Genomic DNA, 14,491 nt, shown 5'->3' with positions numbered 1-14,491 from the left:
TGAAACCAATGTTCAGAAGGATTTTTTTTACCACTCTCTTTCAGTCTGAGCTTATTTGCGATGTTGTAAAAATGTGCTTTGACAAATTAAGATTATTTTCTTTGTGAAAGCATATATGTTGCCCTATTTTTGGGGCCCTGTTGACCAGTTCAGATGAGACTTTAAGGGGGAAAGAAGGGGCTGAGGGGGAGGGGGAAAAAAAAAAAAAAAAAGAGTGGTTGACGTGGTAAAGCAGGTCTAAGTTCTACTTTTTTGGATATATGAGCTCTTTTCCATCAAAGTGGATTAATGGAGGCTGGGCAGACTGCTGCATTCGTTTCGCAGCATTGAGAAGGGTTTGGTGAGAGGAAAGGGTTGGGTCTTTATTTTTTTATATGCTCCCTCGCTCTCTCTTCCTCGCTCCTGTCATCCTGTGCTGTGGATCTCTGGAATTGAATTTGTATGTATGGTTCTGGCAAAGTTTTTCAAAGGGGTTTCATAAATACATTAAAATGTGTGTCAATCAGATGTGGAGTAGGTATAGTAAGTCTTAATTTGAGGGATTGATCTCTGGAAAAGGTCTATTGGCATGTCTAAGATGGTACAATGAAATTATGTATATAGCTAATGAGTACTATCAAATGTTCAATATTGTAACTTACTCAAATCTCACTTTAGCCTGATCCAGGAACGTCTTGTCAAAAAGCCAGCGGAAGAACAAATCCAAACTGCAGTGAGAAAGAACAAAGACCGAATACATAACTGAAGTTACTAAAACATTCCATCATAGTTAAAATACCTCCATTCCTAAAAGAGAGACAAGTCCTGTAAACATGCATTCAAGCAATGCACTGATGTCACTTACAAATATTTCAGCCACACAACTCGCACTATTCTCAATTCCATGATATATCTACCATGATATAATGTATGTATACTATCACAATAAGTTGATGAACTATTGACTTTCTATTGAATCTAGCTGCTCCACCTTGTAGGTAAAGTAAAAGTCAGAGACAGAAGCTCTGAATCTGTTGTTGCATAGTTCGTGTTGGTCATTCTCTAGTCCATCTGGGCACAGGATGCTCTTGGTGGACTACTCTCTGTTCAGCAGTGACACTGACATGTTTAAAAACTCCAGCAGCACTGCTGTATCTGATCCATTCGTACCAGCACAACACACAATAACACAGCCGCTCTGTAATGGTCTCTCCTGTGGGGTCCTCAACATTAAAGAACAGGTTAAAAGGAGGATAATAACATATATACAGATAATACAGTATACAGAGAAACAGATACAGGACTACAATCTGTAATTCTAGATCTACATAGTGCCCTATTTGATGGATAATGTGTGTACCTCAGTGCTTTATTTTATCCCAGCAAAAAAGACAAACCATCTGGATCTGTATGAATCAGTCATACCTGCTGAGTCCCAGTGATGGCAGCAGCAGGACCATGAAGATGAGGAAAGTGTAGCACTTGTGCATGGTGGTTCTGTTCTCCCCAGAACTGTGTTCAAAGCAAGTTCAAAAGACAGTAGAGTAAGATGACAGTAGATTAGCAGTAATTCAAATTTAGACAAATACAAACTGACATTTCTTAAGTTTTTTAAAAATGGCAATGAAAAATGACAATTATAGCTCTTTTAATGCAGTTGTCCTCAACCTTTTTTTAGAAACATGGAATCATCTCCCACACCTGTGGCACTTCAGGTAAAAGAGAGAGGGGTGTGTGTACATACGCATGCAAAAAGTGTACAACCCCCCTCCCCCCTCCCCAGCATTGAGCTGTGGAGCAGTGAGCATATTCCCTGTAATGATGTAGAGTAGCTCTATTTGGAGGATATTTTATTGTTTGTGATCATTTGTTCTGCATATTGTGGAGATCAAAGCTTAAATAATGCTGACCAACTGCATGTTTCATTATAAAGAATGTAACTAGTCCTGATTAACTGGATAAATTATTGCATTTGCAATAATTTCTGCACCATGTGTTTTACATATTGGACATTACTGACACTATTTTGTGTCAAAATAACTTAAGTCACATGAATCATAAAAATAATGATAATACAATACTTTTCCCATATTCCCCACCCTTATTTTGCATATAACTATAAAGAGTAGCCCAGCTGATGACTTCACAAAACCTGCTCAGATCATTTTTATTTTATTTTTACTGTTTTTACTTAAGATAGCTAAAACTACTTTTAATTACTGTACATCAATCAGCTGGAACTAATTCAACATTTTATTTCGTAAATGAATTTAGTTCTGCTTGCAAGTGTTTTTTCTATACTTTATTTTTTTTTTATGCAACTTTTTTCATCATTTCTTTTAAATAGTATATCATCTGTTTTAATTTTGTAAACTATTTTATTGGTATTTTCCTTTTTATTACATTTAGACTCAGAGTGGCAAACATGGGCATAACTAGTACTATTCAGTGATGCACAACTTCAGTGGTCTATCTATAATGCCGCTTTATAATTTTTTCACAGCCATGTCCCAACATTTAGAGTAAAGCCTTTCTAAACCAACGATCAAACTCCTTATTACACTCCTTACCCACAGTAGATTTCAGAAGAAATGGTGAATATACAGTATCAGTCAAAAATTTGGCCACACCTCTTGCTCTTCCTTTCCTGGGGCGGTCCTGATGAGAGCCAATTTTATCAGAACATTTTTGATGGTCTTACAACTGCACTTGTGGATACTTTCAAAGTTGTGAAAAATGTTTCAGACTGACTGAATTATTTATATATTTATATTTTTAAAGTATTTTTTTACTTAGTTGAGTAGTTCTAGCCTAAAATGGATAAGAACATTCCTCAAATATAGTTGTTCACTGGACACCAACTCTACCCCCAGGTGAAATGCCAAGATGTGCAAAGCAAAACATGTTCTGGTTTGTTAAACACTTTTTTGTTTATTAAATAATTCAATTAATTCAAAGCTTAAATGATTTTAGTATTGATCTACAACCCAGAAACAAAAATAAAAAGGTGTCTCCAAACTTTTGTCTGGTATTGTACAATTGTGTGCAAACAGTGGACAAATGTAACAAAACATCCATGTAACGGCAACACTGGCTTAGTTCACAATGGCATCAACGCAGATTCTGATTTTCAGTTGTTTGTGAATATTTGTATTAATCTATATGATAAAACTCTAATTAGGCACCTGTTTTACTTTTTACTTGGTAGCTTTTATTACATAAAAGTACAATGTTAAGATTTTTTTGTACACTAGTTTACAGAGCCTGGTTTTTATTCTAAAATTTGGTTTAAATAAGGCACTAAACTGACAGGGCTAAACCACACTATACTTTTATTACTGTCTTCCTCCCAAAAACACAGGGATGAATACCAGCATATTTTTTATCATGATTAATTCCAGAAAATTGTAGTGATTAATACAAATATTTTTACAGACACCACTAATATCAATATAATTCCATTGTGCAAAACTTACATTCATTCTTCTAACTATATTTAAATATCCAAAAACTACCGCTTAAGTCTTAAGCAAAAGATCAATCGCAACCGATGGCGATTAATTACAGATTATTGTAATTAATCTGTGATTTATTAATAAGAAGACAAGAACTTTAAGCATGGCAATATAATACAAATGTAACTCATATGATAAATGCCAAAATTACTTTGTGTAAACCTTTTATGTTAAAAATGACTGTCTCTACTTAAAGTCCCTGAAGTTTCTAACTCATGACTTGGCCAAAAGGTTGAGGACCACTGCTGTAGTGTGTCTAAATCTGGTGTGTGTTAGTGAGAGAGAAGGTGGGGATGAGTGTGTACCGTGTCCAGTGGGCCTCGAAGAAAGCAGAGTAGTACACGATGGTGGGCAGCAGGGCCGAGAAACACCACAAGAGCAGGGTGGGGAAGAACTGGGTGATTATGGGATTCTGGAGGTCCACACCCAAGCAGGACGGTGGAGGGAAAGGGGACACAGTGAGGACAGGAGTGATAAGGGTCATCAGGACTATGAGCATATTTGGATCAATTCTGTTCATCACGTCTTATTTCATAATGAACATCTTTTACTAATACATGATCTCAACCAACCAATGAACACACTTTAGTACTCAAAGGTCTGGATCAGAGCTATTCAAACTGTGGGGCGATGGAATTGCAGGGGGCGCAGTTGAGAGGGGTGAAAGAAATATACATAATATACATACATATAAACACAATATATAATTTCGTTACTTAATAATTTAATTCCTTCCCAATCGAAATAAGCGAAGTTGCTTTATTTTATTTCATAATGATTGATGGTCAGAATTATTGTCTTGTGAGTAATTTAACATCATGTGTAATCAACTTGGGAGGAATTAAAACTTGGGTGCTTGTACACGAGCGCCATTTTACACCATCCAGGTGGATGAGGCTACAGACAAAAAGAGAGATAGAGTGTGTAAGAAAGTGTGTGTGTGTGTGTGAGAGAATGTGAGAGAATGTGTGAAAGAAAGTAAGAGTGTGTGTCTATATGAGAAAGCAAGAGAGTGTGTAAGAAAGTGTGTGTGTGTGGGGGAGAGAGAAGGATAGAGAGAATGTGTGTGTGTGAGAGAGAGAGAGAGAGAAAGAGAGAGTAAGTGTGTGTGAGAAGGGGAGAGAAAGAGAGCGCATGTGATAGTTTGAGTGAGTGTGTGTGTGTGTGTGTGTGAGAGAGAGAATGTGTGAAAGAAAGTGTGTGTGTGTATGTGAGAGAGAGAGAGAGAGAGAGAGAGAGTAAGAAAGTGTGTGTGTGAGTGAGTGAGAGAGAGAGAGAGAGAGAGAGAGAGAGAGAGTGTGTGTGTGTTTGTGAGAGTGTGTGTGTGTGTATGTATATATTGCTTTTCATTTCGTTTTATTAGCAGATAAAAGAAAAGTTCTGGACAAAAAGAATGACTGATATTTTAATACTACGCTGCAGTAGTTTTAGTTGAGGGGGCCTCAGGATGAAGCAGTTTGAATAGCTCTGGTCTAGGTAATGGGTGTTAAACTCAGTTCCCGGAGGAAACCCTGCAGAGATCCATGTTTTCTCTCCTCTAGTACAACCGTGAAGGTTTTGGTCAATGCTGCTGAGCTGAATTTAATCTGCTCACTGATGTAGAACTGAAACTCTCTGCAGTGCGGTCCCCCAGGACCAGAGTCCAACACTCCTCTTCTAGTTGGTTCTTAGACAGCCAACAAAGTTTAAAATCCGCATTCACAAGATACAGCATGCGTGCACTGAGGGTGGTGAGACTAATCCTGGTGTCCCTGCTGTCGTACTTACATTCAGGTACTCCACAGGCTTTGTGACGTTGAATTTGTCCATGGTGGAGATGATGATGGCAGGCGTAGTGAGGAAGAAGAGCAGGATGAAGAGAAAGCAGTTGATGATGAGGCAGCGAAGCCACCAGGTCAAGCCCCCCACAGACAAGTGCTCCCTGCAGAAGAATGTGTAGAGTGTTTGGATGAATAACACACTATATAACTTCTGAAATCTATCCAAGGTATGAGCATAATTTAAAAAATTGCTAATTGAACTGATTTTTTTAAATTTGGACTTTTTAATAAAACTCAGACAAAATTACAACCATTTTTGCAATAAATAAATTGGCAAAACACAAAGTACTAATGATATTCATAACCTTAATAAATCAGCAGTCTGGCCTATTCTTCATACACAGTGCAAAATTGAGTAGATCCAATTGGTTTTCAGTACATTTACATTTCCACACCTACAATCCTTTCCACAGTTAACAAATGAAGTTAAGACTTTTAACTCAAATGGCAGCCTTTTTTTTAGCTAAATTCATTTATTAAAGACCTTTTAAAACTTTTTTATGGATTCATGCACACCTGTCTATCATCTGATTCATCTGATATTACTGTGTTTAGACTGCAGGTATGTTGGATTTGTTTCTCAAATCACAACTGTTGAAATGACAGCGACTGCAACGTTATTTGCAAGTGATCAGATTGGATTTGTGTGTAGTTTGTAGTAAAAGGAATATTCACATTGTTCTCAGATCGTGTCTGTCCAGTATCATTTATTTGATATAACTCCTGAATATATGAAGTGCATTATTAGTACTGGTATTTAATGTTGGATCCTTGACTTGACTGTTATAATCTGATTAAATCACAATCAGAAATGTGCCATATCATATTATATGCAACATCATCAGCAAATAAAATGTAATATTAATTTTGTTGCAGTAGTGTATTTTTTCAATTATTTCTTTTAAATGTTATTTTTAAATTCACTTGCCTAAAATATTGTTATTGCAAAAATACCCAGAAATACTGTGATATTAATAGACTGTTAAAAATAAATCTGGATACAATCAGGTCTAGCAGTCTGAACATAGTGTAAGAATCCTGTATTCAGTAGGACTCTGAATGTATTGACTTTTGTTGAGAAGGGTTGGAAAATTCAGAAAAGCAGACGCTTACCAGTAGACATTTTGTGGGTCAGGAGCGTAGCTGACTGTCCAGTTGTACGTTTGGAGGATGCTGCTAAACGGTGAGGATTTGGGCTCCCGTCGACAGTGACAGCCGTGACACTGACACGCATTAAAGTCCTTCAGAATACTGAAGACACAGAGGAAATAGCAAATATTAAACAAAACAAATAAATAAATAAATAGTTTGTTACAATTTCAAAATAACACATAACATCTATGTGCACAAGGGCTAAGATTATTTTGATAGTGGACTAATCTGACAATTAATTTATTGGTCAATGACTATTTCTGTCATGCCCTCCATCTTTGCTTCCTGTGGGTGTGGCTCCTGTTCCAATGCATGTTTTACCTCTACTGCTCAAGTCTGCACTCACAGGTGTTCCCATAGCAAATGAAATAATGACACACGAAATGTAAATATAAGACAAAGGGCTCTATTCTAGCGATCTTTAGGCAAGTCATCAACCGTGATCCATGCATCTTGATTCATTGCGCGTCAGTGTTTTCGCTATCGTTACGTCAGGAAAAGTACTCATTCTTATAATTAATTATGAGTGTGTTTTGGAAGTAACATATCACCAATTAGCATGTCACTTGCTATTACCTTTAAGAGGCAGGTGTGCTCTGACTTTGGTGAATTGCTATTTCAATGGTGCAGCTAGCTGGATGTGTCCAACGCTTCCGTAACAAGCAGGAGTGTACTCACGTTGGTGTTGCGCACCTGTGTTGACAATTCACTGCCAAGATAGCCATGAATGTCTGACTGTTGGTGTCTGTCTAGGTTGTTTTCAGTCAGTGGAGCACCTGTGTTTTCCATTGCTAAGATAGCAATATGCCAGACATTTAACTAAACACACCTCACAGGGAGAAGGAGTGAAAATAGACTGTTGGCAGTGTGTAAGATAAGCAATAAGCATTGCGTCGTGGCTTGCACAGGGTGTAAGATGGGTACCATTAGGCTTAATAGATAAATTAAATGTTTATGTGTGAACACAGTCAGTGAGCAGCCCTTGCCCTTCTTCCCCATTGCATTTCTGTCCCCAGTACATTGCATAGAGTGGTGCAGTTACAAATTAACCATTAACTGACATTGAAATTATAGGCATTGTCTATTATATCAACTAATCATTGCAGGCATAATAAACACGCAATGTGAAACTAAAACAGCAGCATCAGTGGTTTTGTACTTTCAAACCTACAGTGCAGTCATGGCTTCATTTTGGAAGGTGACGAAGGCCATGTCCAGAGGTTTAGTGTTGACCTTCTCTCTCTCCTTCTTGTACTCCTCCCTCAGCTTGGCCTCCAGATTAGTGTAGTAGTTCACTGCATCCTCCTGCACAACACAATGATGGAACAGTTGACATTATACTATCCTTCACCCCTATTACTTATAGATACACAAACAAAACATATACAGCTTCAGGATTGTGAAAAAAATGACACTTTTCAGAGTTTCTTTTCCAGTATTTTTGCGTATTAATCACATTTGTGTTAATTTGTGATAACAATGTTTCAACAAATCCAATTTATTATATTTAATAAGATCAACACAAAACATGTTAATGCACCATGCAGCTTTTAAATAACCAATTTAATTCAATAAAGGTGTAGAATTTGAATACCGTAAACTTTTATCACCTATGTAAAAAAGCAAATTGCCCCTAAACCTAATACCTTCCAAGGTTTAGGTCTTTGTGTAATTCTTTCCCAGCAAGCCACCAACATAAATAGACATTAATTTCATGTTGAATGTTGGTCAAGGCGTCAGATGACCAAACTTTTACGTCAGGATTCGTCTAATACTGTTATGTTTACACTCAAATTACCAATAATCAACAACCAACACACATTAGTTAGAAACTCAGGTAACATCCTGCTGTGCCTACTCTGACTGGACATGTGATGCTGGTTGTCATGGTAACATGATATTCTACACAGCTTGTTATGTTGGATCAGATTACTTACAGTGCATGAGATTTTCACCAGACTGATGAGTAGTTTTCCATAAAATTTTTATTGTTATGTGCACAGCAGAAACAAGATGTACAATGAAACTCTTACTTTCCAGTTCCTCTTAATTAAATAGCCTTAATTAAATAACAACATAAGTAAAGAAATATAAAAATGGGTATTATAATAAAAAAATATCTGTAAGATTGAATGAATTAATTTGGATGTGAGAACATTTCTGCATGTAAAGAAAGCCAATGTGATTCACTGGCATCCTTTGCAGTAAGTCAAGTCAAGTCAAGTCAAGTAGTTTTATTGTCAATACTGCATATGTACAGGACATACAGAGAATTGAAATTACGTTACTCTCCTTCCCAATTTTACAGCAAGTACAGATAGACACAATAAACATACGTAGGTGCATTTCAGGACGTGAACGCACGACAAAGACGTACAAAAACACTGCGACTTACGAGACAAAAAACACGAAAACGTTGTTTCCTCGGGGGGGAGAGAAGCCGCAGCGTGTGCACGCGCCGCCATCTTGGTAAACAAGTCCTTTTCAGACTGGTAGATTTAAATAACACAGTTTCATATTTGTACCTAAACTGCGCCACACATGCTGCTTCTCATTGCCAGACAGGTTCTACTGAAGTGATGTTTAGATTCAACAGGTCTGTCAGTAATCAGGGCTGGGTGTGGCTTGTGAGACTGAACCTGGCTGTCCACAAACTATACCTGTTTATATGTGTATACTGCGTCTTTATTTGCATTGTCTTTTATTAAATTAGTTGGATGACCTAAAACATGTACATGTGACAAAGATTAACTGTCAAAAGTTTTATAACACCCCAATTTTTAAACCCTTTTTTTTTGCTATTTATCCTATTCAGCTCCTGTAAATAACTTAAAATGATACATAAACGTAAAACATTTTGCAGTTAACTGCCAGGGCTTTTAAGGGAAGAAAAAGAAAAAAGAAAAGAAAAAAGAAAAGAAAAAAAAAACAATTAGTATTGTAAAATAATAAAAAATAGTATATTGTAAAAGTCTATTGTAAAAAAGAAACTGAAAAAAAACAATCATTGTTTAAAAAAGAGGGAGTGATTTATAATACCTTGGTTTTTTAGCATACAGCTGGTAAGTAGTAGTGGAAATAAACTCAGCTTTGGAAATGGATTTTAAAAAGTGTCAGCTTACAAAGTCTTTTTTTTTGTTGTTGTTGTAAAGCAGTGCTGGAACAGATTGTGTTACTACAGTGTCTACTGCAGCATTTCCACACTTACACAGAGCACATTCACACTTTCATCACAATAACTAGAAAAAGACAGAACACAGAGGACTCTGTAACTCTTAAAAGTAAGAGTCTTGTCTTTAGAGAAATTATAGTTGAATCCAGAGAGCAGTGAGTACTGTTTCCTACACCTTCAAAAGACTGAGAAAAACTGGAGAAAACTGGTACAGGAAAAGTCAGGTCTGGCTGACCCACATGGCAACCATTTAGCTCTGCTTAACATTGGACTAAGGGTGTACTCACACTAGAAATGGTTTGGTTGAATGGTGCTGGAGCACGGTTCTGCCCCCTCCTCACTCCCCCGCTGGCCTGCACTTACACTGTGCTTAAACGATCCATGCCCGAGCATGCTCACATCACTCTCTGCTTAGGGGGCTAGTCGGTGTTGTGCCGAACTCAGCACCCCCACCATGAAAAACACCCTCTCTATCATCCTGTTCTGTGCTCGAGCATGGGTCTCGCTCACACTGCATGCGTACCATGCCCAAGTCTAAGTGAACCGTGCCCTTGCCCAACTCAGTGCAGTGCAGTTCAGTGTACCGTGTCTGGGCATGGTTTGGAGCGATCACACCAGGGGTGTGCCATATCGTAACGTCCGCAATAATATCGCCAACATTTTATCATAAACGACATTATACCCTAAAATATAGTACCACATCACCCACCTCTAATTATCACATCAGGGTACTACTTTTCTGCTGTTTTTAGCAAAAGAAAAAAATCACACTGTTCTGATTTTCCATTATATATCTACTAGAAACTATAAAGATAATATCTTTCAAGTATTACCCTTTATTTTACTTTAATCCTGGACATATGGAGATATTTGGAGTAAATTATTAGTATTACTAGTATCATGACATTCTGGATCATTGACTTCTGTTACAAATCTGATAAAATTCTTGCAATTTTCAATATCCCAGTTAGAGATGTGCTGCATCATATTGTATGCAATAATAAAAAATATATATTTTCATTTTGTTGCAGAAGTTTTCCTTTTTTTTTTTATTCAGTGTTTTGTCATGTCGCCAAGAGTATCGTTATCATGAAAATACCATAAAATATTGTGATCTTATTTTAGGGTCATATCGCCCACCCCTAGATCACACTAGTCAATTGGGCCGTGCTTTGGAAGGCAACAGATTTCATAGTGTGAGTACACCCTCAGTTTCAGCAGTGAAGAGAAGACTTCGAGGTCTGACGGGTGCAGTAATAGTCAGAGCCATTCAGCACTCCTACTGGGATACTAAACAACACAGATGTTTTAAAACTTTTTAACTGTAGTGTATATGCAAAAATATAACACTAAGAAGGGGGCAATTCTTTTCCACAGTACTTCAACATCATCACACATGATGTTAATCTGGGCTATTTAAAGTTAGATTTTCTTACAGGAATTAATCATTTTATTTTCTGCTCATACAGGCCTAATGTCATATATCAACTACAAACACTGATATGCCATCTCTAAATTTAAAACTACCAACATTTGCAGATCTAGAAGTGATCCAGAACCCTCAATAACAAAAATACATCCACTTTAATTTGCATGTTAGCATTCCGAAGCTACTCAAAGCAAATACAACTCTGTTAGAGTTAATGTGAATTTATCTCCACTGAGAGCTTCCACTCTATAACAATAGCACCATGTAAATTAACTATTCATCTCTAATTATTATCCAAGGTACACAACAGTTCACACACACACTCAGATACAAGCAACTGTTCAGCAGGGATGTGTGTCAAAGAGTGTGGAGCTAATGAGGTCACCAGGGAGCCTGCTGACTGAAGCGCTTTGCACTCTTTAACACAGTTGCAGCAGCTGAGAACATATCCTCCTCCAGCAAGACAAATAAATTCAGCAGAGCCTGTCCACCAGCAGTGCTGCACGAAGCACAAAACACTGACTGACAGTGTGCTGTTTCAGAGAGTGAAGGAGGAGGTGCTGTTTACAACTGTTTACAGCAACTGCAAAAATGTAGGGATACTGTGTAAAATCAAAATAAATTATTATTATTTTTTTTTACCGTTTTAAACTCTATTACAAAATAAAATACATTTTTTATGGGATGAGTAGCAGCATTTAAAAGAGAAAATAACAGGCTTTCCAGTGGATTTAAGATTTATTACCAAGAAGCATTGATACAACAAGGAAACTGTTTACCAAACACAAACTTCCACCACTAAACCACTAAGACCTGTCAAGCTAGGCTAAGCTAAGTAAACAAAACTGTAATTCTTAAAAATAAAACATTTTCTTTCAAAGTCGAATGAATGCTGGATGTTAATCTACACAGATTTCTCTCCTGTAAACTGTTTATTTGGGTGAGTAAAGTGCTTCCATTTATTTACAGTAAACTTAAGATTTCCAGATTTCTACTAAGGTTGGGTGCAGCAGCATTAGCATTAGCGGCTAATCACTAGCTCTAGCCATGGTTGGCACTAGTAAACAGCCCTATACTGAGGATGGTATAGGCGCACTGATGATTTTTGGGGAATTTAAAGGATTTTAAGTGCACCTTATGGTCCGTCAATAAAGGATTGTTATATTTATTGTCCGTCAATAAAGGTGTTATATTTTTCAAAATTAACTTTTATTTATATTAGTGATATCAATCATTTAAAATGATTGTATTAGTCAAATAAATATTTTGTAATTAATCATAATTAAATTCATGACTATTTTTTTTTATGTTGTTGCTTCCCCTTTTTCCATGTTTGGGGAGGAATAGCAATAATAGTGCAGTGCAGTTTAGGCCTGGCTGTATTAATGTATCTCAGGAATGTTTCAATGTTTTTATTTGTTTAATGTGCTGAGATACTGAGTTTAACTGATAGCTTTAAGGGAGGAAATAAACTCTAGTGTTTAGCTCCATATTTCACACTTAACAACCTGAAAAAAGGAAAGGTGTCAGCAGTGTGTGTGTGTGTGTGTGTGTGCAAGTAAAAGAGAAAATGAGAGAGCCGATACTTCAGTATAAATATATTGTAACACTGTTTACTCAGATAATGATAAATGGATGTAACTGAAAATTATATATAGAAAAGATACAACCAGTAATATTCTTCTGAGGCCCCCAGCGCTCCAATGCAGCCCCCAGTTTGCTAAACACTGGTGTAGATGTAAATTAATCATACCTGTGGCTCAAAGCTAGTCTTACCTGCTCACAGCCCTTTATTATGCAGCAGCAGAGATGGCCGCAGGGTTTGGGGTTGATCATAGTGGACACATGCTCCTTGGCCATCAGGTCAGTGTAAAACTTCTTGCTGCGCTCAGTCTTCCTCCTGCAGACCACAGCACAGCACATGACTTTCTGGTCAATAGTCCATGAAACTAACCTTGTTGGCGTTAGACCTTTGTTTAAAGGAAAATGCTTCACTTCACTGCTTTTGAAAAATAGAGGCTTTACACAGACCAGTGTTTACCTTTCAGACTCCAAGTACATCAGTTTGGCCACGTCAAAACAGATGCGAGCCTCCAACACAACACAGTTCTCATATGCTTGCCTGTGTGTGAAGAGAAGACAATAATACAAATCAAAACAACCCAGAAATCAGCGAAGGACTCTCTGACCACCGATAGAGTTTGAGAAACTGATATTAAAGGTCATGTTTACAAGTTAACTTTTACAGAGGGAAAGTGATTCTAATAATAAACACTGCTCACATGACGTCTTGCTCTATCTGTAACCTACACTATATGTGCAGCATTTCACAAGCCTGGCTAAGAGTCATCCTTCCTGCACACAGATGTAGATTAGGGGTGAGCGAAAGGATGATAATGTTCTCCTGATGGCATGCAAAAGTTTAGATACCGTGCATAGTCAGTACTTTAGGAACTAAACTTATAATTTAAAGCAAATATCACCGATTTAAATAATGTCATTTCCTGGAGCCAAATTTCTTGTTTTTTGTAATTTTGGTATCCACCTTAAAGACAGTTTATAATTTACGAGCCTGTGCCATAGCCTACGCATGTCCAGCGAGAGTGCGGTACGCAGCGGAGCGCGTTTATACTTCTGCGTGCGCGTATAAGCAGCTTTGTAAAAATTCAATCAGTTAGTTAGAGGGTGTCAAATTAATAAGGGGAAACAAACAAGAATTTTCAAGAGACTTTTGCTGAAGTGCTCCATATAACTCACACCTACTGCCTTCCACAGGAAGGGTAGCTGTGACTGTGATTGAAGGAGCTAAATTTAAAGCATCCACACAAACGTCTGATCTTACTAGGGGTGTGACGAGATCTTGTGGCACGAGATCACGCGAGATTAAAACGTGACTATATTTCTCGTCAAGCTTTAACCTGTCTCGCGGGGGAAAAAAAATAGTTTAGTGTGGACTTTTCAAGCGGGGGGGAGGGGGTGGAGGAGATACGTTCTGTCATTACTAGCCCACCGCGCTCCGCAAAACCAGCAAGCTGATTGGATGTTTCTCCTGAAAGAACATTTATTCGGGGCTTTCATTTGGCATCCCCTGTAGTGTAGCGCCCCTATGCACTTCAAGCATAGTCTTAATATGGCTGGTTATGGTTATGCATAGTTAAATTACGAGAGATTTAGGAGAAAAACACAAACCATAGGCCTAATATGTGGTTTGAACTTATTGTTTACACTATATAAGACCTAGAAAAGTTTTATTTTATTTTTTTATTTTTATTCTTATTTCTTTTTCTTATGTGATTGACAAAATGTGAGAGAAACCAGTCTGTTAAGTTTGTGTTTTATGATTTTGTCAAATAAAACTCTAGTTTTCAAGCCATTTTTCATTTTTGAAGTTTTCTTTAAAATTTTATTTTCAAATCTCGTCTCG

General features: G+C 37.3%; 1 protein-coding gene across 4 annotated transcripts in view; it reads right to left on the bottom strand.

The window, feature by feature from the left end:
• The window catches only part of tmem63ba (transmembrane protein 63Ba), a 63,839-nt gene that overhangs the window by 14,582 nt on the left and 34,766 nt on the right, over positions 1-14,491 (bottom strand). For all 4 annotated transcript variants that reach the window (XM_049481749.1, XM_007228756.4, XM_049481750.1 and 1 more), the window contains 8 exons: positions 13,109-13,189; positions 12,844-12,967; positions 7,638-7,771; positions 6,428-6,565; positions 5,262-5,415; positions 3,800-3,906; positions 1,405-1,491; positions 642-707 (listed from right to left, as the gene is read on the bottom strand). In XM_049481749.1, the coding sequence (XP_049337706.1) occupies positions 642-707; positions 1,405-1,491; positions 3,800-3,906; positions 5,262-5,415; positions 6,428-6,565; positions 7,638-7,771; positions 12,844-12,967; positions 13,109-13,189 (891 nt within the window). The remainder of the gene's footprint in view (positions 1-641; positions 708-1,404; positions 1,492-3,799; positions 3,907-5,261; positions 5,416-6,427; positions 6,566-7,637; positions 7,772-12,843; positions 12,968-13,108; positions 13,190-14,491) is intronic.

The sequence above is a fragment of the Astyanax mexicanus genome, chromosome 7, assembly GCF_023375975.1.
Source record: "Astyanax mexicanus isolate ESR-SI-001 chromosome 7, AstMex3_surface, whole genome shotgun sequence".
Lineage (NCBI taxonomy): Eukaryota > Metazoa > Chordata > Actinopteri > Characiformes > Acestrorhamphidae > Astyanax > Astyanax mexicanus.
This window is presented reverse-complemented; position numbering and strand designations above follow the sequence as displayed.